The sequence below is a fragment of the Artemia franciscana genome, chromosome 11, assembly GCF_032884065.1.
Source record: "Artemia franciscana chromosome 11, ASM3288406v1, whole genome shotgun sequence".
Lineage (NCBI taxonomy): Eukaryota > Metazoa > Arthropoda > Branchiopoda > Anostraca > Artemiidae > Artemia > Artemia franciscana.
Window position 1 is genome coordinate 25,183,834 of NC_088873.1, and position 25,890 is coordinate 25,209,723.

At 35.0% G+C, this 25,890-nt stretch overlaps 2 protein-coding genes across 3 annotated transcripts; both read right to left on the minus strand.

The window, feature by feature from the left end:
- Positions 1-2,516: 2,516 nt before the first annotated feature.
- LOC136032580 (craniofacial development protein 2-like) lies at positions 2,517-3,365 on the minus strand. Its single transcript, XM_065712850.1, has one exon. The coding sequence runs from the start codon at positions 3,363-3,365 to the stop codon at positions 2,517-2,519; it is 849 nt and encodes a 282-aa protein (XP_065568922.1).
- Positions 3,366-6,563: 3,198 nt separating this feature from the next.
- LOC136033007 (glucoside xylosyltransferase 1-like) lies at positions 6,564-25,125 on the minus strand. Of its 2 annotated transcripts, XM_065713537.1 has the most exons (7): positions 24,922-25,125; positions 20,146-20,308; positions 17,266-17,397; positions 15,876-16,068; positions 13,346-13,495; positions 9,479-9,651; positions 6,564-6,929 (listed from the first exon to the last, which is right to left on the minus strand). In XM_065713537.1, the coding sequence occupies exons 1-7, from the start codon at positions 25,083-25,085 to the stop codon at positions 6,810-6,812; spliced, it is 1,095 nt and encodes a 364-aa protein (XP_065569609.1). In that variant the 5' UTR covers positions 25,086-25,125; the 3' UTR covers positions 6,564-6,809. The 2 variants fall into 2 exon arrangements, with proteins under 2 accessions (XP_065569609.1, XP_065569610.1); XM_065713538.1 differs by lacking the exon at positions 17,266-17,397.
- Positions 25,126-25,890: the final 765 nt, after the last annotated feature.

Genomic DNA, 25,890 nt, shown 5'->3' on the forward strand with positions numbered 1-25,890 from the left:
CATAAAATTTCCTACAGACGTTGAAAAGCTGAAGTCGAGGTTCACGCCAAGATGGCTTAGAGGACCTATAAGTCTTCCTAAGATTATTTTTCCTCGTCCATCTTTCAAGAAGTTCAACAGTCATCCAAGGATTTTATGGAACCATTCATTTTTATGCTAGCTTGGACTTAAATGCACCAAATGCGCCCGAGAGCTTTTTTCAACGAGTTAATTAGACAATCAAAATTAGATTAAGTTTCAGATACTCTACGAATGCTGTGCCAACTGTGACCTAAGAAGTGGCAGATCCTGATTGTTAACTTTTAAAGAAGGAAAACCAATCTTTGGCTGTTCTTAGGCATGGAATCAGAAAATTCATACCTGGAAAAAATAGGAAAATCGTCTGAGATATCGTAGCTGAAAGAAAACTAAAAGCTGTAAAAGCTCGTACATAGTAAAAAAGGAAAATAATTCGATGCCATAGCTGAAAGAAAATCTAACAACAAACATGACCACCGGTCACACAAGTCAAGGTTGAAGTCACCCATAATGACAGTTTCAGAAGAATAATGTTGGATTTTTTACAAAACCTCATCAAGAATATGAAGGAAAGAGGGAACAGACCCACCAGGAAATCGGTACATATTACCAGTAATTAGAGTTTAAGTCCAGGTTTTAATCTCGATTAACACAGGTTCAAAAATTCCATCTTCATTTTTGACAGGTCAAGTCTTACAGAACACGTAAGGTAATCCGAAACACAGTCAGCAAGGCCACCTTTACCCTTCCTGCTTCGATTCAAGCGTTCCAGATGGAAATTACCTTAGATCCTCGAGAGCCAGGGGTGGCTCATAGGGCGTCTACGAAACCTCGCCAGACATCTCGGAGCTGAGCTGCAGCCATGACGTCCTCCCACTGTGGTTGAAGAGACAACTCCGCATTTCTCAGGTCTCGGTCGTACTGTCGTCGTAAGGTGTGTCTTGGTCGACCTCTTTTTCGCCTCCCCTCGGGACGCCAATCATATACTGTATTCGGGAGTCGATCCTCTGGCATACGGAGGACGTGGCCAAGGTATGTCCATCTCCTACGTTTCAGAAGGTCAGTAACTAATGGCTGACCGGTTCGCCGGCGAACTTCTATGTTGGTGACCTTTTCCTGCCACGATATGTTCAGGATTCTCCTAAGGCACATGTTTTCAAAGGCTAGGATACGTTTCTCTAGCTGGGTGTTTAGTTTCCAGCATTCACTAGCATAGAGGAGGATGGACATCACATTGCTATTCAGGAGGCGGAGCTTCAAGCGCATAGAGTATTTACTACTGCGCCAGACTGGTTTCAACTTGCTAAAAGCCGATGTCGCTTGTCCAATTTTCCTCTTGATTTCGTTGGCTATTTTACCATCGTATTCGATCCAACTCCCAAGATATTTAAATTCCTTGACCTGCTCAATAGTTTTATTTTTGCATTTTAATATGAGTGGGGAGTCAGATGTGGCCATACTCTTTGTTTTACTGACATTTACTGCAAGTCCCATTTTCTCGGCCTTTTCGTCTATGGCGTCGAGTAGCAGCTGCAGTCGCAGTTTCGCTTCTTCAAGAAGAACAACGTCATCTGCGAAGTCCAGATCGGAGATCAGTCGGCTGCTAATCTTCACTCCAATGCCTGAAGACTGCCGTAGAATATAGTCCATTACAATGACAAACAGAAACGGGGATAGGACACACCCTTGTTTGACGCCAGACATTATCTTGAAGAAACGCGTGTCCCCATTTTCTGTGCGTACACAGCATTCACTATCCTCATATAGTGCGATTATCATTTTGACTAGTTTATCAGGTACTCCGTAATATTTCAAAATCTTCCATAAAGTGTCTCGGTTAACAGAATCGAACGCCTTTTCAAAATCAATGAAGAGCAGGTACAGCTTTTTGTTCCATTCTCTGGACTCTTCCACCATCAGTCTAAGAATGAAAATAAGATCAGAGCAAGACCTACCAGGTCGGAACCCATGTTGCTCTTCCCTGAGATGTGAGTCCAGGGCTGCTCTTAGGCGTTGTAGTATTACTGAGGCTAGTATTTTACTAGACACAGACATCAAATTGATGCCCCTCCAATTGTCACAAATTTGTGCATCGCCTTTCTTGAAGAGTTTGACCAGTATACCTCTGGTCCAATCTTTTGGGACTTTTTCGTTGTTCCAGATGGCCACTAGAAGAGCAGTCCATAGGAACATGCAGGCTCGAAGGGACGCTTTCAGCATCTCTGCCGTGATCCCATCGACTCCAGGTGCACGTCCATTTTTCAGCTTTTTCACAGCTGTCGTCACTTCTACCGTGCTGGGTGGGTCAGCACTTACGTCAATTTGTAAAAATTGCGTATCCGGTACTGTTTCTGGATCATCAGGTCTGGGCCTATTTAAGACTTTCTCGAAATGTGAGGCCCATCTCTCGTCAGCTTTCTGTGGATCCGAAATAACGTCTCCATTTTCATCTTTTACAAGGGATGTACGATTTGTTTTCTTTCCAACTATCTCGTTTGTTAGTCGATAAACCATTTTGAGTCTCCTTTCTTTGCAGCTTCTCCTGCAAGCGCTGCTTTTCTCTCAATGGCAATTCTTTTGTCTTTCCTGGCACTTCTTTTCACTGCTTTATCCTCTTCTTTGTAGCGGAGCTGTAATTGGGCTTTTTGCTCTGGGCTTGATGTATTCAGGATAAGCGTTCGGGTCTCCTTGCGTTTACTGATGTATTTCCAGGTATCATCCGATATCCATTCTTCTTTCTTTCTTTTCTTGAAGCCAAGGTTGGCCTTCGCAACGTCATGGTACACACTCTTGACTGAGGTCCATGTATTCTCAACATCAAAGTCATTGGTTTTGTCGAGCAGATTTAACGCTTCAAATCTGTTATGTAGAGATATGCAGAAGTTTTTGCGGATGTCAGGATCTTTCAGCTTATCGGTGTCAAATTGTTTATGTGTTGCAGTGTTAGTTTTCCGCTTCTGAGCTTTCAGTTTGATTCTTACTTCGGCTATCATCAGGATGTGATCTGAATTAACATCCGCTCCTCGAAAACCCCTCACGTCACATAGGCTACTTCTCCAACGTCTTGACATGAGGAAATGGTCGATTTGATTCTTCGTTTGGCCGTCGGGGGACACCCATGTGTACTTGTGAATCGTTTTATGGTCGAACATACTACCACCTATTATCAAATCGTTGCTTAGTGCATAATCGATTAGCAGTGTGCCATTCTCATTTATCTCTCCCATGCCATGTGGGCCCAGAACTTCAGGGCAGTACTGGCGGTCTGCACCAACTTTAGCATTTAGATCGCCAACCACGCAGAGTACATCATGCCTGGGAACGTCTTTCGTGACCGAGTGTAGCATGTTATAGAAAGCATCTTTCTCCTCTTCATCAGCTTCGTTTGTTGGAGCGTGAACCAAAAATCACGAGCATTGAGCTGAAGCACAGAGAAGCTACCATCTCGTCTGGATACCTGACATAAATCCGATACATACTTATAACTGAAGAATAAGTATTTGCTGGTAAATTATTAGTAGGACCTACTAAATTATTAACTATATTAAGAGCATCAACTTGGTTATTTTGGATTTGGAAGTGTTCACTAACCCGAGAAGGAGATTTCAACAGAACTATACTCAAACAAATTCAAAATACTTACGAACTATGATCCATCAGGCGCTACCACCTAGCTTGGAATCCCCACAACATCGGCATTCAGACAGCTTGAAGATGGGAGACCAGCAGTTGGCACATTTTGAAAAATAACAAAATAAAAAGAGAAAGTAAAAGGCCAATAAAACACAATCCAAGAAAATTAAATTTCCCGCTACCTTTAAATCCCCGCTGATAACATCCACATAATTGTTATATCTTCGTAGTTTTACAAATACATATGCAAAATCATTCGCAATATTTGACGCCAAAAACTTATTCGGTTGAAAATGGTTAATGTCAGAAAGCTAGTACTGTGAATTATGGTCTGCATTATTTCTGTTTGACGACACTGAATGGCATAACTTAAACAGGTAATCAACGTTAGAAGAATGGTTGTCAATTCAAGTTATGCATCTGTATGATAATATAATTCGTAACTGTAACTTTTCAAATGTAATGGCATAAACATAGACAGGAGGAAGAAAGGAAGGAGAAAAAAAAGAAATAAACAAAGGCTAAAACACATGTTAAATTGACCAATGTTTGCATCCAATGTTCTCATTGGCAAGAAGGACAAAAAAAAACACCCTTGATGAGACCGAAGACACTTGTGCCATGTTTCTCATGAGCTGTATTAAGAATATCCTGTCGCTGGCGGTTAGATTTTCCGAAAATAAGATACCACTTTTTGCCATTTCGTCCTAGCTGCATAAACAATTTTCGCGATCACTTTGTCACCGAATGTAATCAGCACAGGGGCAGATTTATCTGGCAAGTAGAAGCTACTAAGATAAATCAGTGTACTTTGCTTATGTCAGCATCAGTTATTTTGGTGAGTTCCATCTTCCTATATTCAAGATGATAGCTATAGGTTTAAATTTGGATATATTTAACACCATTGAACAAGAGTAAATATAGCCTAGAATATTTGTCGATATCGTCCAAACAACGCTCGATCCAAAGCATTCTATTATGAAGTGATTCCAGGACATAGACATCAATCGTGTTTATATTCCAATAGATTTCGGGGTGTATTCCACAAAAATAGATTGATAGACTTCCAAAACGAAGTTTCCAACCGAGAATTTTGTTATATTAGTAGAAGCTAAACGAGTTTACACCTATTTTTAAATATCCTTTCTGAAATTACCTTTCGCGCGAGCAAATTGTATTTTCATCGATGTTGGTCGTGATATTACTTCATTACTTTCACTAACAGAACTTGTACTTTGAGTGGCTGGAGGTTTTGAAGCCATACAAGTGGATTAATTAATCGTTCTATATTCCTAAATTTTTCACGGTAGATGTCAGGCATTCAATTCAATTCATAAAGTTTTTTTTAACATTTTTTGATTCGAAATTACTACGTTAATCTCAGCTACCACTTGCCTTTTTTGAGACCCATAGCAATATACTAAATATTTAAAATCGCCTAACGTAATCTTCATTCTACAATTCCTACTGATCATAGAGGATATCCTGCGAAATTAGTAAAAGCAAGATCACCAGATTTATACAAAGCCATATCAAAGCTGCCTACCGGCAAGGGAGTTCTTAGACGAACCCCCCAATAATCCAAGTTAACAGTTCATCCAAATGAGTTATAAGCTTATCCAAAGAGCCAGTGTGCAAGGGTCCAGTTAATTCAGACAATAATCATTTTTCAAAGCACTTTTACGAAATTCAGATAATAGTCCTTTTTAGAAGCCTAGTTACAAAACGGTCTCAACAGGAACATTTTTCTCGTAGGTATCTAAAACTCTATTTCCCATAGTTATGCGGCAGTCTCCACCGATACAGTAACGCAAATTGATTTTGTCTACCTTTCCATGTCAATAACTTTCATGAATTGAATATCTTCATTTCGTACATATTGGCCGCATTTTTGACCGTAGATATTTCAGAAGCTCTGTTTGGTAATTTCTTTGTTTTGTTTTTTTACGTTTGCCCTCATCTCTACATTCAAAAATGCTGTTTTATGAAGCTGCTGTCTACAAATGTTCATAAAATTACCTATAGACATTCACTCAGACATTTAAGCATGATTTTGAACTGTCATACATCATACAAAGTAATGATAAAGGATAAAAATCCTTCAGAGCCACTGATGGCGCACTGGGCGTCGAGTCAAAGTTTAAGTTGCTGGGTCTTTTTTCTGCAGGGACAGATAGCAGGCCTCTCGCCCACACTTACGTCAGCAGGAATTCAACCCTGGGTCCCGTATTGACAAGCAGAGCATCAATCCACAGTGCTACCACAGGGTATATGTGGTAGTGCTACCACATAGATAACACAGAAATACCACAAAAAATACACTTTTTGTTAAGTATATTATGTAGTGCTATCAAGATTAATCTAGGAAAAGTAGTAAGATAAAAAGACTACCTTCCAAAAGAGCTCTTAATTATCTAGTTAACATTCCTGAATCATTGTCAAATATCGTTATTTTGCATTTAAAATTTGTTTCGAAACGCAATTATGGGGCGAACATCGTTCTTTAGTAGTTGTGCGCTGCCGCGTCCACAATCATCCGATCTTTTCGGTAGAATTTTCAGTTTCTTCTTTCCTATTATTTCACTGGTTAGGTTTCTTGAACTCCTCTGCTTCTTCAACCAGGTTAGTCACTATGATTTTCAGGTTGAAATAGTAAAATTATAGGTTATTTGCTTTTTCGTAAACTTTTTGGGATATACGTATGAGTTTCATGGGCTACTTGTAAGGGTTAAGTTTGGACTAAAAAAAAACATCCCTTACGAAATAGTTCCAGATTAGAAAATAACAGCTATGCTAATTTTTACATTATTTTCTGTGTATCAAATAAACTATGTCTGAGGGATAGACGAGTCATTTGAAAAAGAAAGAAAAAAGAACGCAGCTACTATTAGGAATTGAGGTTTAAAAATCGCTATGCCTTTACATGCTTTATTAGAAAAATAAATATAAAAGAGTAAAATAGTCAGAGGGCTCTATGTATCTTCCATGATCATAAATACAAAATAGTTGACATTATAGACAATAGCTAACACTTAAATATAATAGATCAAGAATGACGTAATAACGAAACCATAAATAGTGGCAACAAAGTGTGCGCGAAACATAACAGAATAATAATATTTGAATTTTCCTTATATGAAAGGATAACCTTTTCTAGCCTAGTATTCTAGGTTTTTGAGTAAAAATTTCCTCATTTTGCCACAATTGGAAGGTGAAGTTGCATCAAATTTGGCAGACACCAACTCTACCAGTGATGTAAGTTTCTCACCAGGGATGAACTAAAAAGAGTGATAAATCAATATCCTGTTCACTTGCATGTATAGGGGCATTTGACTTCGAAAGTTTTGCTAAAAACGAAATTTCTCTTTCAAAAGAATCTATTTCTCTGCCTTCGACTTTTTTCGAAGGCAGGAGGGGCAAATTAAAATCGTGAACGAAGCAAATCTATTGAAAAATTGAGTGCACTAAAAAGATATAGCGATGTAAAGAGGAAGAGATACGAGCCGACCCAGTGGAGCCGGTTGGGGGGGGATGTTTGCCCATGCTTCCTAATTTTTTGCCTTTCCTCTCTGTTAGATTGAAAAATACATTTTGCCCCCCCCCCTCAACATTTTCGTGAAGTGCCGCCTCAGGAGCCAAAAGACCTCTCAAGTTTATAAGATAATTTCGAAAACGGTTTGCTAAGCTGTTTTCAAAGAGAGGATCAGCAGGTCAAAGTAGAATAGCGAGACTGATTTTTGACTGAAAATTTTTCTGTTGATACTTCTTCTAAAGATAGCTTGCCAAACAATTTTGGCAACTATCCAACAACTGTGAAAATGTCAGACTCAACCTTTAGACGTGAGAGCGACAACTAATCAAATGCACAGGCTCGTAAAACTTTTCAAAATACAACTTAAAAATGTTTTGGGTGACGTATTCTATAAAAGTGAAGCTTGGAGTACACTCTGAAGGACATGATACAGTCATAAGGGAAAAGTTCAAACTCAGTTTAAAATAAAAAGTCCTGACTTGGAGCAGAACTGAGCTAATTCCATACGATCGCCCATGGAAAATAAGACAATAACAAAAAACAAGCAAATTAATATGCATCCATGCCTAACTTTCTCTAAAACATTAAAAAATTTTGCGTTTTTTTCATATGGGCAAAACCTCTGATTAAGGGCTCTTATATATGGTGGATTTGATAGCGTAAAACAACCCTCTTTTTTGGTGGCAAAGTATCTTTCCTGTAAACTTATCTATTTAGAAAAAAAAATCTGGCTTATCAAAGATTCGAGCCTAAGTTGCCACAGGCAAGTGTTCTTATATTCGCGGTACCAAATCTTGCATAATAGTGTTTTTTTCAGTACTTTTAGCTGAGGTGAATCATCCGTATATGTTGTTTTATTAACACAAGGGGAAAATACAAGAGGAGGGAGTTTATGAATGATTTTCCGTCGTTCTACGTGCCACTCGAGAGATTTCTAGGCAGGAGCTTCAGGTTGGTGATGAAAAATTTGTAGGGTCAAATCATATCGTTATTTAGGAGTTTTTCTTGATCCCCTTTTGTCCCTTCATAATCATATTGAGTATTTAAGATTAAAACTTGCTCAAAATATTGAGTCGATGTATCGTGTGAAGAATATTTTTCCATGTACCACATTAAAAATAATTTACTATTCTCTAATTGCTTCTTATTTGAATTACTGTTCAGTTGCATATCTTAATACCTTTTGGAGGCATATAAAACCTTTACAGGTAATACAAAATAGGGCAATAAGAATACTTGGAATTTTTTTTAAATCGACCTTCAAAACTTGAAAATGTTTCGGAGACTAAAACGTTATTCCTTTTCTTAAATTTGTTCGATTTAAAAGATACACGAGTATTAAATGATTACATATGGCATTTTTAAGTCCAAAATTCTAAAAATTATTTCTATGATAAATCTCTGTTAATTTTACTTCCTCGTTCGGATTGTCGGAGGTCTGGGATGTACCGAATTCCTTCTGTAATTTCTGAAAGGTCAAGGTTTTCGATTAGGTACCAAATGCCCTTCATTGTAAACAATTATGAGATGAATGACAAAATTCTGCTTGATTCATCCAAAAATCTCAGCTAAATTTAAAAGAGCAAATATTAAAGATTGTTTGCTAAGATTTTGATTATTCGCTATTGATGATGGAAAATTAAATTATTTGATCTTCTTCTTTGTGTGTTTTGTTTTTGTGCTCCTGTGCTTGGGATGACCTCCCACGCCCCTCCTGCCCAATATTTATTTATTTACTTATCCTTGTTACTTCTCTTTTGTGTGTTTTTTTTCTATTGTATTTGTTTTTTGCCGTGTTAAATTTTGGAATTATTATGATGAGAAGTTGATGTTTTTTCTATGTTTTTGCACTATCCCAGCCTTACGAGCTCTGCTCTCTGTTGGGACATAATATTTTTTTTTGCATTTTTTTGCGAGTTGAAGTCACGGACTTTACTAGGATTGTAATGACGGTTAATGTTAAGATGGTTCGGTAATTATTGCGAATAAAACAAAAAAAATTAGCTACCAAAAGTTGTGAGTTTTTCAAGGCACCTGGGGCCAAACGAATAGCAGGAAATCCCCGAAAACATTGGGAAAGGATCACAAGGGAACATTTGAAGGTTGTAGGAGCTTCATTCGAGGGATTAAAGAGTGAAGCCCTAAGCAGAGTGGACAGAGGAGGAGTATGTACAGCTCCTATGCGCTATTGGCCTCAAATGGTGGCATTACTATCGGGAGTATTAAGATCAACAGCAGTAGTATTATTGTATTTGAGGAAAAGTGGAACTAACAACAAAATTTAAAAGTATTTACCTCATTAAAGGAATCGTAAAAAGCTCTGAAGGTTGGTTGCTTCTCGTTGATGAAAGCACCACGGTTGCCATGTAAAACATAAACACCATTGTTTTCTACAGTTCTGCAAACACTCATGTACATGCAGTGATCAGGGCGATAATTGAACTCGCATGGAAGCACTAAAATTTTATCTGCAAAAGAAAAGAAATTTAACTTTAAGCTGATTTTTCCTAAAAATGTGTTTTAGTGCTTCAACTGCGCGGAAAAAATATTTCCATAAATATTCAACCTTTAAAAAGTTAAAACAATCGACATCAATTTTCAAAAGAAAAAAACCTGGCTTTTCGGATTAAAAAAAAATTCAAAATTCCAAAAATGTGCTGGCGTAAAATTAGTAAAAAAAAAGGAAAATATAAGGAGGAAGGATCTTAGTGCTGCGTTGGCTCTGTTAGAACTAGATAAACCACTAAGCCTCTATTTCGAAGTGAACATTCGTCCCTTTTCGCATTTCCATAGTACCAAAATCTCAAAATAGAATAGAATTCTCATCGTTTTACAATGCATCAGAGACAAGGCACTAGTGTGGCCAAAGTAAAGAGCCATGTGCCTCCCATGTATAACTACACTTTTTCAAGCCATTCTGTATAAAAGGTGTGGTTTTAGGGACTTAGGAGGGGTTTTCAGAGAGTTTTGGTGGCCGATATTCGGGCTCTGATTTGCCTCTCTTTTTTTCGCTTTAATTTAGGCTTAATAATTCATTTTAAATTTATTTTTGTTTTAGGATTTATCTATTCCTCTGAATTAGTATCTGTTATTTTAAAGTTTTATATGATTCTTCACTTTAATTTCTACTGGTTCGGATGTACCGCAGTTTCGTTCAACAATTTCTTTTTTATAAAAGAAGAGAATGCTTTTACATAAAAATCATTAACGTTTCACCAAATAGTTTACTTAGAATGAAGCGTTCGATCCTGCTATATAGTCAACTATAGATTCTACATGAATTAAGCTTCTTTGGCGCGAATTTGTGCCAGACCCTATGGTTTGGCACAAACCCTTCACAAATAACATACAAATATATTGAAAAGTAAAACACTCGTTCAAAAGGAAACGGGCCGTTTCACATATTAAAATAAACAAGAAATACACTGAAATGTTCCCAGTTCAGGCACTAAAAGTACTAGCCAAGCAAACTTGAAAAATAATTTAGATCTCAGGGATTCTCTGTAAGATCTTGAGAAAAAATATTACTACTCTTACTTAAATTTATAAATTTTGTTGATCAATTGTAAATGAAAAGTCCCTGTGATAGATTCAACCATACTAAAACATGTAAATGCCCATGGTACTACACATTCACCAAGTCACAACCAAAAGTATCTAAAATTTCACCTTTGGTAAATGACACTAATCGCACTCTTTATGTCTTCTGGACCTTAACTTAAATTTTAGTCGCCTTTGCCTCCACATACACCAATGGTACATGTACGGCAGAAAATCCAATTTGCTGTTGTAGCAACATCCTTAATTGAGGCAGGGTGGTAGGGGGTGTGGAAGCTCCTTAAATAGTTGTCGTATGTAAATCTGAGAGTATATCTCAGTCTACCTATACGATGAGACCCCTGTGGTTATCTATGCACCATAACATTTTGGACTCAGTAGTTACATATTCTTAGAAAATGACCTAAGAGCCTCCACTGATGGACTGTTATGTCTTTTGTCACGAGAGGTCTGCTAATCTTCTCACACAGCGCTTGATTTGAAATTATCTGTAGCCAGCAGATTCAGGATTGTTCAAAACCAAATGTTGTCGAATTCGAAGGTTCTTCTTTCCAGTCCCTGATTCAGAACCCCAATCTCAGTTGCATAGCGTAGGACTGATACAATATTACATGATATGAGACCTAGAGACCGCATGGGGTGTTTTCGCTTGACCAGTTTTTCTGAGCACTCCCTTGTTGTTGGCCTAAAGTTCTCAATGACGCTACCAATGTATTTAAAGAGGATTACTTGCCCCATTTGCTTATTTCACACGTTATACTCAGAAACAGTCTTACTGCCTTATATTCAGTTTTATTGATATTCATTTTCAGGGACACATGGCAAGTTTTTTCTCTCACCCTATCCAGCAAGTCTCTATTGTCGCTGTCTTCAGAAACCATGTTCACGTTAAAACCACTTTTGGTCCTTTGCAATTTAATGGGAACTCAAATATTGTCAATTTATTTATTGAAAGTTTTATGTAGCTATCGATTTTGCAAACAATTAAATGCGATCAATTTCAAAGGAAGAAACTATTGATTCGTGACGCAAAGATAATTACCCTCCCCCCAACCAATCGCATGTAAACACAGCCAAGGAGACCTTAAAGAAGACAGCAGTTTGAACAAAATGATTGTGTCGACTGCTGCTACTTGAAAACTGACCCTAACACGATTTTCTTCCATCAGCTTGGAACTTCCAGGACAACCAGATTGGGCCAAGAAAATATTAATAAGACAAAACTGAATAAAATAAACATTGCAAACAATCTTGAATCAAAGCATCTTCACCCAAAATTTATATATGTATATATATATATATATATATATATATATATATATATATATATATATATATATATATATATATATATATATATATATATATATATATATATATATATATATATATATATATATATATATATATATATATATATATATATATATATCAAAAGAAGTTTCTCAAAGAAAAGTAAAGAGCTAATTTAAACCGAAAATGAGCAGAAATAAATTCAAATAGTGTCTAAAGCGTAAAACTGCATTAAATCACCATCATTAAATAAATGAAACCCAAAACGAACAGGAATTATAATAAATAACTGAGTCAAACTCAAAATGAGGAGAAACTAAGATGAGTAGTGCTGACGCCCCCAAAGTCTTCTAAAGACCACCAGAAATTGCACTTTTCTGAAAACAATTATAATTTCGAGCTGAATGTTTCTATTTCTCATAACATAAGAAAACACCATCATAACCATCATAAAGGTTACTGAAAAAAAAAACAACAACAACAAAACAAACGAATATGGACTGACAGTTTGATTCATATATAATGATATTCATCTTTGAAAGTCTTAATAATTATTGATTTGTTAAAATTTAAAATAAAAAACATTTAAAATGTATCTGTTTTCAGTAAAGTACAAACTAAGTAGGGAGGGGGGCAGCACTACCCGTCTTAGCTTCAGTTCGTTTGAGTTTAACTGGATTGTATATTGTATTTTGTGTTAATTAATTTATTGATGCTGATATGTGATAGTTTTACGCTTGGAAAATTATTTGACTTTATTTCTGCTCATTTTGGGTTTAATGTAGCTCTTTACTTTCTTCTTCAAACCTCACTTTTGGAAAAACTTTTTAAAATTATTTTCTAATCGTTTTTTATTGACAATGTATTTTTCAATGGCAAAGAATATAATATATTAAATCTTTTCGGTTTTTCCTATAAGAATTCATATTTTGGCTTATTATGTATATATTGGACAAAATTTTTCAAACATTTTCAATAATATTCGGCCTTTTGAAAATATGGACACACATCGTATCCCTTGTTTTAGTTTTACAAGTTTCCTTAAAAAACACCGTAGCTATTGGCTATTTTACTTTTTCATCTTCACTAATAATACTACTTAGGTATGTTAAACTGACCACTCGATTTATCTTCTCGTTACCCAAAATTACCTATTGATTTTTACTTATTTCTATTTTTAGCGTCTTAGTCTTCTTGACATATTATTCTTCTTGATATATATATATATACCTATATATTCCACACAGTTCATTTATATATTCCACACAGTTCATGCATGAAAATAATAATGAAGATACTTTTAAAACTTACCCGCATGATAGTGGAAAATTATGTTGATAATATCTTGGTCTCCCCAGGTTATATTCAGCTTATATTGTTGATAAGTAGGAACTAAGTATAACTCCCATTGAAAACGTCTGAATCTAGTCAAGTTCATCAGCATCACGCCAGAATTCAAACCTAAACCAAAAGTAAGAATAATCTAAAAACAATACTAAAGAAAAACAAAGGGTTTTATTGGAATTCTCCCTTTCATGTTTAAAAAAAAAGCCCTTGCAAACACTGTCTTAAAAAATTTTCGTATTCATGTAACATGAGTTCAAGTAAAGGTTTCAAAAATAGTTATATAAAACTCAGTGTTCCTCTTCTGTATGATTCGTTCAACAATTTCTTTTTTATAAAAGAAGAGAATGCTTTTACATAAAAATCATTAACGTTTCACCAAATAGTTTACTTAGAATGAAGCGTTCGATCCTGCTATATAGTCAACTATAGATTCTACATGAATTAAGCTTCTTTGGCGCGAATTTTTGCCAAACCCCATGGTTTGGCACAAACCCTTCACGAATAACATACAAATATATTGAAAAGTAAAACACTCGTTCAAAAGGAAACGGGCCGTTTCACATATTAAAATAAACAAGAAATACACTGAAATGTTCCCAGTTCAGGCACTAAAAGTACTAGCCAAGCAAACTTGAAAAATAATTTAGATCTCAGGGATTCTCTGTAAGATCTTGAGAAAAAATATTACTACTCTTACTTAAATTTATAAATTTTGTTGATCAATTGTAAATGAAAAGTCCCTGTGATAGATTCAATCATACTAAAACATGTAAATGCCCATGGTACTACACATTCACCAAGTCACAACCAAAAGTATCTAAAATTTCACCGAAATGTTCGGTGAACATTATCGGTGAAATGTAAAATTTTCGTATTCATGTAACATGAGTTCAAGTAAAGGTTTCAAAAATAGTTATATAAAACTCAGTGTTCCTCTTCTGTATGATTTATTTTCTGTGGCGGTCAACGATATGGTTCCATGGCCCTGTCAAGCTTTTGAAAAGAAAAAGGTGAACTCTATAGAAACAAAGAAACTAAAAAAACAGTTTTCTAGAAAGAAAGTAAAAAACTGAAAAAAGGAAAAACAGTCGGTAAGAAAAGAAAAATATGTTTCTTAACCTGAGTGAAACTCTGAGTTTTAACAAAATGAAGGCAAAAAATAATTCTATTTTCCAGGATATTTTCTTTTTTTTATTCGTTCTGGTCCCCAGTGTTGCATATCTTGTAACTGCATAGTTTTCTGGTTTTCACTTTCATTTTTGAGTCGTTGTAATTCTCGCTGTCACTTATCTTTTAATCACATATTTCTTTGTTCTTCAATTTCGTCTTTGACTCGCTACAATTTTCGTTCTCGCAATTATTTGATATACATATTTCTTTGTTCTTCATTCTCATTGATTATTGCTTCGGATAGTTTTTCAATGCCCTTAGCCTTAGGTGCTCGGATCGGTCTTGTCACTTTTGATTGTCTAGGCTGTTCATTTTCGATAACGCATTTACATTTCTCATGTCGTTCTCTTGATCTTGTCTCATTTGATGGTCCAGTTTTTTAATTTTGACCTTACGTTTTTGTCCTTTTTGTCCTCGTCTTCAGCTAAAGCTCATTTACTTTATTGTCCTCTAGATATTATGAAATTGCTGAAAAGGTCTTTTGAAATTTACATTACCGAATATCAACGCATCAATTCACATATTTCTAAGTTTTTGTTCTGTAAATTCCTCTAAAACTGTTTGAAAATCTAATTTCTATGCGTCTTTACTTTCAATCAACATAATTACTAAACTATTTAATCTATCCTGATTCATTTTTCACATCAGATAGTTTTTTTATTGGTTCAGTCTGTAAAATGATCTCTCTCCACAAGCAACGCTAACAGAAATTATTAAGAATATTTCACAATTTCAAGAAAAAAAATTGCTCATTTTGATAGCAGCACGAGCCCTTTCAAACACAGTCCCCGATTGGGCCCAATCGATCCAATCGCCTTTTATCCGGCCGTGACCTCATTAAATGCATTATTCAATCTGTTTGAATAAGCAATAGATGAAATAAAATCAAATACTTCTGATTTTACAAGCAACAAAATTAAATAGTTAATTGTAATAAAGGACTTCTCGAAAAAATTTGTTCTAGTTATCCTGTTAGCCAATGGACTTTCAAAAATGGTACTTAGATACGAATTTTAAAATAGAAAAGAATACTGTCTTATACGTAGTTTCAGGAATGAAAACATAGTCCAAGTCAGGCAAGGTCAAAAGAGGGTTTACATAATTACACCCCCTCCCCTCCACTGCTTTAAATTCACAAAATAATATGTGACGATGTGTCTGGGATTTGAGGGGTGGGAAGGTCGGTGAAGATATGACTAAAGTCTCGGGAGCCATCTTGCAAGGAGCTACAGTCCAGAACCAAACACTTAGTGAAACTTGGTTTAAAAATGATTAGCCACAATGTTATAAAACGTGTATGATAAAAGTTTTTAATGCCTCTTACCAAGTGGGCCATAATACGGATGTCTAGCAAAACGATTATACCACCCAGTAGAAAAATCTTCACTTTCGGGTGCAAGTGCTGCCATTTGTGATGAATTCATGAAATTGAATTTATCCCAAAGTATGTCAACTGGTGACAGAAAAAGAGTATCGATATCAACATATATAACTGCATCAGTGTCATTCATTGCACTCTGGAAAATAAGCATTATTTTCATAGAAAGTTATTAATCTTGGCTAATACTAGTAGTAAGGTTGAATGTCACTTTTTAAAATTTAAATTTTAACTATCACTGAAAAATCCCATAAAGTAATTTTTTTCATAAAAAAGAAAGGAATATATTTTTATGCCTCCTTGTATTAATAACATAGAATTAAATTATCATTAATAGGTTTAATTTAGGTCAAAACTGACTTTTATCTTTTTTTTATTATTTGGGGTAATAGAAGTTGGAAGACGGACAAGTTTGTCAACCAGATACAAAGGTATATATTATTTTTCACACAGTCACTCGTCTTTAAGAGGAGAAGATCTTGAGCAATTTTACATGACTCTAAGAAGTTACTTAAAAAATAAACAAAAAAGAAAAGTTGAATTAGTCAAATTAAGAACGTAAACAGAAGTAAAACTGAACTACAATTCTCAAGGGAAAATATTATAATCACGTAAAGGGTCGTTGGTGTTAGAAGGAAATTTTCTACAGTACTGCATAAAAAATGTCAAAACGTACACAATGGCACATAAAGAGCCATGCTCTTTAAATCTAGAAATTTTGACAACATTAATTACGAAATTCTTTGGCGGTCATTTGGCACACAGAGCATTCTACCATCAGATTTTATCTTTACAACATCAGTTTTAAACCTTTTTAAGAGTTTAGCTCTTTAATGATAATCTCGTAAAAAAACTCATAATTCGAATTTGTTTTTCATTAAAAACAGGAAAAATATAAAAATTAGCAGCCGGGCGTTTTTTCTGTATAAAAAAAAAAACCAGAAAGGCCATTTAATATGCTTTTTAACTTTTTATTTTTTTCGTTTTTTTTAGTACAATGACATTGGGAGACTGATACATATCGCTAGATCAGCTGAAGTTTCGTTTATTATAAGGTTATCGTGCCCATTGTCTAAGAACTATCAGTAAAATTAGTACAAAGATGAAATCTCAAACATCCAGCCTCCAGGTTATTATTCGTACTTAATTCAAATAACTTTAATCTTACAGCAATTAGTTTCGTTTGTTGTGTTTTTTTTTAACGATGAATAATAATATTAATAAAAAAAATCTTGAATCGGTTCTCATCGCTTCAACTGACTGTTTCTTAGCTTTTAATTGACCACCAATGAGCTGAATAAACATAATAAAGGGGCTTAATTCAATATTTACTTACAGGAAGGAACAACCTTTGGGCTGCACAAGGTTTAAATAATTTTTTCCATTCATTTTCGGATTCAGCTGGAAAACTTAGCGCCTGAACCACAAATGTCCAATGTTGATCAAATGAGTCTCGCCAGCTATGTAACTTAAAAAGAAGAGCTGTGAAGTCAAAACAAAATTTCTTCTTTTTTTAACAAATGATTAGAGTATTTTAAGATCAGTGTTTCAGTGCTCCATTATATTCGCAAAATACTCCAAACATGCAAAACAATAAAAATACTAGATCCATTTTGGCTTGACAGAGTTAGAGTAATTTTCGGTTGAATCTGCAATACAGTTGCAAACATTTAACTTTTCTTACAATTTTTTTCCTTGTTGACAAATGTTATATATTTATAAAAGCCAATCTTAAACTGACATTTTCATATAAAACTAAAAATGCCAATTTCTTCTAAAATGGAAACTGGGATTGCTATTGGAGTTTTGGCGACTACTAAAAAAAATACCAGATTTGTTACTTTTCCCACAACATTACTCACAATAAAAAAGAAAAAAGAGAAAAAAGGTAAAAAAAAGAAAAAGCAATGGACTTTACAGTCCCTACAGACGGTACTGATATGTTTTATGGCCCTTCAGCTATTACTCACAATGGAATTAGTTCTAAAAAGTGTATGTTTCAATTGGCAAATTATAAATTTGCCAGACAAGATTGACCTTAGACGAAGTTCATTGCATTGTGTACTTTCACAAGAACTGATCTGAAATCAATATTCAATAAATTTTCTGATGCAAGATGAAATCAAACCACTAGCAGGTAATGTACTTTGGCCGACTGAAGTAATTTACAAGATAGAATGTTGCATACACAAGAAATTCAATGTAAAAATAACTGTTACCTTTTAAATAGGTTGCAAAAAAAGCTAAAAGCAAGAACAAAAAAAATATTACTAGTTGCAATCCAAACAAACTACGTGTAATCCACACTAATTATAAAAAAAGACTTTAAAATAACCCAAGAAATAAATTAAAAAGTTCATTTCAACATCCCAAAGGAAAGAATGAAGTAAAAAAAATAATCAAAAATTATACCAAAAATACTTTGTTTTGTAAAACCCAGAGAGTTTTAGTTTCATGCTGCCAATACACAAGGAATTATATTATGGAGCATTCATAATTTCGTTGACCTACTTTAAAGAAAACTGTGCATTTTGAACAATCTGACAAAGACCAGGAAATGTTTAATAATGCAGATGATATCTTGATCCTAGTCGCTAGTATCCATCCATTCTAGGGAGAGGATAAAGCACGATTAATGAAGAAAAAATGCTAAATAGTAAAAACAATCATTGCCTAACTTCAATGAACAGGTTAAGAACATTACAATCGATTGAAATCATGGTTGCAGCAGTAAGTAAAAACTGACTAAAGAAGAAACCAAAGCCCACAGTAACCAAAAGCCTAAAAATTTTCTGAAAAAAATGCCTAGTGATAAAAATTGCCTTTTATAGCTGATTCAAGATGGTAACTATTATTTCAATGAATCTAATAGTAAAGTATTATGCTGAAAGCAAGTTTATAGGAAGGAATTTCGATAAAGAGCCTGAAAACACTCAAAAATCACGTCAGACCAAAATAAAAAATGCAACATTGGAACCACCATTGTCAAAAAACCCACAAAGGAAAATCACAGCTCCTCACCTTGAACAACAAGGAAAGTCACTTTTTGCACGGAAAGCAGGGATGTGTCCATTTTTTCTTCCATTTCCTTTCTTAACAATGGTGGGGTACTGGAACAAAATAAAGAGCCATTTAAGGGCCCATTTGAAAGCTAACTTAATATATATATATATCTGCTTTTTATAAATTAGACACAATAACACCCTCATAAAATGACATATGGCACCCAAAAATAGCATACTGGGTACCCTTTCTGAAGTAGAAAGGTTGGGAAGCATAAAAAGGGTACCATCATAATCTCCATGGTCAAAAACCCAGAGCCTAAGGCTTACAATTGCCTACCTTGTATATTTTCCCTCCCAGCCCCCTTAATAATTTTACAAATCATTTGACTGACCAAACCAGGCTAGATCCAATATCTAGGCTAGTTCTAGGTTAGCTGCTTTGATTCAAGAAAATATAGGAAGAAGGTTCAAAATTTATTTTCAATATCTAGGGACAGGGGGCATTTTTCAATGGAAAATACTAACAAAGGTCATTTTTCAATGAATGCTCAAAAAAGGGTATTCTTCAAATTCTACAGGGGAAAAAAAATTTAGGGGGGAGGGGCCAGGTATCCCTGTCCCTTGAGCCTTTAAAGGCTCAATTCAAAGGTTTTCATTATATAAACATACTTTTTTGTACATTTATATTTGAAGAGCTTAGCTGTCTTACTGTCACAAATTCCTCACATGAAATAAATGACTGATTGAATCCAATAAAAATAAAAAAACACTATTAAACAGATTTAAGAGCCTTTCTGCTCCTAATCCTGTTTTGTTGCATCGGTTTTGTGTTTTCAGCAAAGTGCTGGTTTTTCAACATTCTAAAAACATAGAAAATATCCAGAGCCAGGTTATTTGAAATAGATTTTCAATAATATGTTGCATAAACTACAGAGCAGTAATTTCTGTTTGTTGAAGTTTCAACTTTGCTCTTTAGTTTCATCATAAAAACCTGGCTTGTTCTTAAATTAATACATAAATATACTTAGGCCCAATATTTAGGAGGATATAAAGTGTTCATTCATAGAGGGTAGGATGGGGGTCTATGGCCTATAAGTATGTTTCAGAATCAAATGCTCCTGGGGTTCAAAAGTCATTGAGATATCTCCCTACTCTCCATCTGTGTGCAAGTATGTTAAAATTCTATGTTTATGTAAGCAAATTAAAATTACCTGATCTTCAAGCGGTTTTTTCAGTTCATTTTCAGCAAATATATGCACCTTCAATGGAGATCTTGCAAATAATAGAGCTGATTTTATACAGATCATAGCTTGTTTTAATCTATCTCCACAAACAACCAGTACCAAGTGAATGACAAACTTTGTTTCATTTCCACTGAAAAACAAAATGTATTAATAGATTACTTCAAAATATAATTGTTTCTAACATTAGAACTAGTTCTTCCTCTTAATATTTTCCGACTGGAATTTGTAAGTGCATTCTTTTTTTTTCCTTCCTAAAACATAAATTTAGTAGGCAAGAACTAAACAGGACATCTGGATTGGGGGATTTCTTTTCACTTCTAGTGAGAAGCAAAGGACAACAGCAAATTACTTCAAAATACATGTTTCCGACATTAAAGCTAGATTTATCCCCCTATTATTCCCAGCAAGAATTTTCAAGTAGACTCTTTTCACGTTACTACTACTACTAACAACTCACTTCAGCACCAAGCCACCTGAGGTCAACACAGCTAGGCATGCTCCTCCTCCATCCCATTCAATACAAAGCCTCCTTCTTTACATTCTCTTAAGAAGTTCTTATTTCCCTTAAAGCTTTCCTTACAACATCCTCCCATCCCATTTGGTTCCAACCTGCTTTTTCATTTGACCTTGACAGTTGGTCAAGAAGGACAATCTTCTGTAACCCATCATCTTTCATCTGCAAAGCGTGTTAGCCATTTTAACCTTTCTCTTATCATAAAGTGGAATTGAACCACATTTTTTGTACAGCTCACTGTTTGAGATACAGTCAGTCAGTTGGGTACCCAAAATAAACTACAGGTAATTTCTTTGGAAAACATCAAGCAAATCTTCATCCATTTTTTGAAGCACCCCTGCTTCAGAACCATACTTGATCACTGTCATCACTGTAGCTTCCAATATTCTAATCTTGGTTTGGTGGCTTATCTTCCTATTTTTCCAAACTTTTTTCAACTATTAAAAAACGCCCTGTGCCTTGGCTATTCTACTTTTAACATCTTCACTGCACCAACAATCTTAACTAATAATGCCACCTAGTTTGGACTCACCTCATGGTTTGGATACCACCTCAATATTCTTGTTACCCCATACCACCTCTTCATCTTCACTTATTCCTAGTCTTGGCAACTTAGTCTTTTTGACATTATTTTTTAACCTATTCTTGCACCTTGAACTTGCAAAACCTCTAGAAATTCATTGCACATTTTCATCTGGAACACTTAAAGTATCAGCATACTCTACGTCTAGGAGAGTTTTACTTACCCAATTGATTCTGCCTTCACCAATTGCCTTTACTGTGCTCCTTAGGAAAAAGTCCATCAAAATAATCCATATAAACAGGAATAGAACATAACCTTGCTTAACTCCTGATTTAATATGAAACCAGCTGCTAACCTCATAGCCTCAACTGACTATTCCTTTTCAATGTAATAGCATACCAGTCCAAAATTTACTATTCTGCCATATGGCTGCATCTTCCAGATTCTCAGCAATTTCGCCAGTGGCCAACAATAAGCACATCCTTAATTCCTATTTTAATACTTTCTCAAATTTCTTGACATAACTCTTATTTTCATGTGACCTATCACTCAAATAATTCTTTCACAGGCTCTTTTAACTTACTTACCTTAAATTGGCACTTGTCAACAATAGTATAATTTTTTCCTTCCCAAAACATACATTCAGTGGGCAGGATTAAACAGGACTTCTGGGCTAGGGGAGAAAAGTCATTTATCCTTACAAAACTCTTGACCCCTAAATCATTAGTGCAGAATAGATCAATCAAAGCTTTCCACAAGTTTTCAGTGGTCACTAACAGAAACGTTATCACTTTCACCATTTTAACAGCAGAAACTATTTTTTAATATGGTTATAAAGATAATTTGGTGACCACTCAATACTATAGAGAAAAAAAAATAAGATGATGGAAACAATGTAGGTATGAGGTGGATATGAGATGAAAAGAGGTGGGAAAGTGCATTGCTAATCAAAGTTTTTAGAGATGCTCCCTGCTCATATCTGGTGAAGACTCAAAATGGCTCAACTTACAGGAGGAACTGACAATACATCAGGCACCAAATAAGTCAAATGATGATCCTCTAGGGACCAAAACAGATAATACTCTTCATCCCTCACCAAGACCCATCTTCAATGGTCCATCATTTGGAGCTGGAAACATCTTGCCATTTGGAACCCCACCTTCACCAGAAGCACTCTTGGTACCATCATCTCTAGAGCAAGCATTCATGTCTCCTCTTACCCTTAGAACTCTAGGGCCTGTAGCTGTACCTCCACAGAGCAAAGAGGATGTCTCTACCAAGATGCTGAGGGATACCAGATATACCACTTGTTCTGGTTGGTTAGTCAAACCGGTCATTCCCTTGGATCTTTGAAGTAGTAGCTTATAAAGAAGAGGAGATGTAGAATACTCACCTTGCTTTGCTTGTATTAGTGTCTTATTTATAGTGTGCCTTTATTAATTGCTTCCTTGCTTGCTTGTACATATTGCTTTTTCTTTTGTAGCTGCTTGGTTTATAAAAAACAATCAAACTCCTACATAACTCATAATTGTTTATAGAATTATTCTGTGGTGCTCAATTCCAGTAGTTTAATTGTATATAGAGGTATTGGTTTATTTCTTATTTCCTTTTTTGTTATTATTTTTCCAGTCCCAAAAATATAGAGATGTATATGGACTGTCATCAAGTCCTTTCACCTATTTGACTCCTTCATCAGAAAAACTAGCTACTGGAAGCACTATTATCCTCCAGTCTATACATTAATATATTATTACTGATTGGGGGAAGTGCAGGTACCTGAGCTGCATGTCCCCAGCAATTTCTAATTTTAGACTTCATTGATTATTTTAGATTTATCTTTAATTATTTTATTTAGTTTCATCTACAATTAGGACTGAAGATACCTTGTTTTATACAGGCACATATGCACATTATTTAGTTTGTCTTTTCTTTCTAGTGGCCATAGTCCCATTTATTGTGTTCTTCATCTGGAGATTTTTTTTTCTCTTTCTTTTGTCATGGTTGGCCAGTTTGACTCTAGATCTTTTACTTTATAACAGACTATGCAAAAAGTGTCAATGAATCACACTTACTTGATTTATCCCAATTTTATTTCTTTGTGAATTACATCAATGACTTGTTTTATATAGGCAAAATATCTACATAATTTATTTTGTCTTTTCCTTCTACTGGTAATAGGGTAGTCCTATTTGTTTTGTTCTTCATCTTGAGATTTTTTTTTTCTCTCTCTTTGTTTTACCAAGGCTAGTCAGTTTGCCTTTAGATCTTTTACTTCATAATATGCAAAGGGACAAATCTCTAGCATTTTAATTGAGGGGAGGGCAAGAGGGGTTTATATCTGGATAGTCAAGGGGCATAAGATATATAATAATTTTTTCTGCCACATTATAGTGGTGTGGAAGCAAATACTCCCTCCTTCCAACAATGCTCCTGAATATACAGCAAGTGTCAATGAATCACCCTTACTTGATTTTTCCTAATTTTATTTCTTTGTGAATCACAAAGATGCCTTGTTTTATACAAACAAAATATCTACATAATTTAGTCTGTATTTTCCTTCTGCTGGTAATAGGCTAGTCCTATTTGCTTTGTTCTTGTATCTTGAGATTTTTTTTCTCTCTTTGTTTTACCAAAGCTATTAAATTTACCTTTAGATCTTTTACTTCATAATATCTCTAGCATTTTAATTGAGGGGAGGGCAAGAGGGGGGGGGGTAAAATTCTAGTTAATTGACTTCTTGCTATCTCAGAAAGGGTTTAGGTTAGGAAAAAAACTTTCAGGGATGGGTCTACAGGCTAAAGTATGTCCTGGGAAGGTATTTTGAAGTACCTAACTCCACTCCTTCTCCCTCTAGAGGGCCCTGAAATTTGTCTAAATGACAGGTCTGTACCTATTGAAATTTTGACAAACAACATTTTACCTTAATTTTCAGTTACTAGTTGCTTTTTCTCTGCCTTTAGTTCTGAAAATGTAATTCCTGTTATTTGAGTAGAATTTAAAGCCATATCAATGTTTTTTTCCCAAAATTTAGGAAATGTATTTGCATATCTTTAAAACCTTATAAAATAGAATTGAGCAAAGTTATGAAGCTGAAAACAATTTTGTTGTACTTCAATAAGGCAGAAGATCTATTTTGCAGGGTTTCACTTTTATAACACACATATTTTTAAAGGAAATCAAAGGTCAGGAGCCTCTAGAGGGAGAAGGAGTGGAAGTAGTTGCTTCAAAATACCTTCCAAGGACATACTTTAGTCTGTAGATTCATTCATGAAAATTTCATTTTCCTAGCCTAAACCCTTTCTGAGATAGCAAGAAGTCAATTAGCTAGAATTTTACTGAAGCAGTATTCTTCCTCCCAACAATGCTCCTGAATATACAGCAAGTGTCAATGAATCATACTTCCTTGATTTTTCTCATTTCTATTTGTTAAAAAATCAGCTTTCATCAATTATTATGTTAGCTGTTTTACATAGACTAGGGATATTTGAGACCATTGGAGGGGGGCAGGTGATTAATTGTCAAAAATGCAAACAAAACCACAAGAATGGACATAAAATTAGCAATCCAAAGTATCTTCCTTTTGACTCTAGCATAATTCCTTCTGAAAAGCTGCTATTTTAGACCTTTACACAGATTAAACTTACAAAATTAACTGCTAGGCCTACATAAATTTAGCAGATGAACAATGGTAGAAAGGAGCTGTAACCTGTAAGACCCAACAGGTGCAAGATGAGCTTCAACATCATCAATCTTTGATTCTTGCTCATTCTGGATTTCTCCAATCCCGTTTCTGTAAACTTTTCTGACCAAGAAAAGTCCACAAATTATGGTTAAAATTGCAAGAAGAACACATCGGTAAGCAAGCTTCATTCAGCATGAGTTCCCTCGATTTTCCAATGAGGAAGATGTTCGAAATTATACACGGCATCTATTTGTTTTTGTTTTTATTTACAGTCCGTTCAGGAATGTGGGGACGCTCAAAAACGGGTCGGTGCCATTGGAATATGAAGGGGCAAATCGGGTCAAAACTGGGCAAATTTTTGTTGTTGAACTTTGAAGACAGTGAAATTGTCTCAAAGCGTAGCAAAAAAATTTCTTTGCCGAGTTGTGACCCAATTTGCCCCTCCATAGCATAATTCAAAGAAGTCATATAGAAATTTTTGTTTAACTAGCAACGAAAATTGTGGATATTTTGTCCAAAGCCACCACACTATTTTATTTTTCGTTGCAAAATGCTGGGAAAAAATATCCTTAATGAGAAAAGCTTATGAAAAACGAAGTTAATTTTATTTAAACTCATGAAAAGTTAGGAGTAAAGTGTCAAAATTTGAAAAAAACAGTGATATTTTCCCTAAGTTCAACAACAAAATTTGCCGAGTTTTGTACCGATCTACCCCTTTATATGGGAAAATCAATCGGTTTTCCCCAATCGGTCAGTAAAAATGAGCAAGCATTTTTGATAAGTGAAGAGCATTTCAACTGCTAACCACACGAAAATTTTAGACTTGTTGGCTTTTATCCAAAACCATCAGTTTTATCCAGCACAAGTAAGGCTTTGTAAAAAACAAATACAAAAAAATTTCTTCACCTATCGTAAACATTTGTCCCCTGGTACCAATCGGTTTTTCTCATCAGTTTTCTCATGCGTCTGAGCGGACCATTACGCTTACAGCTT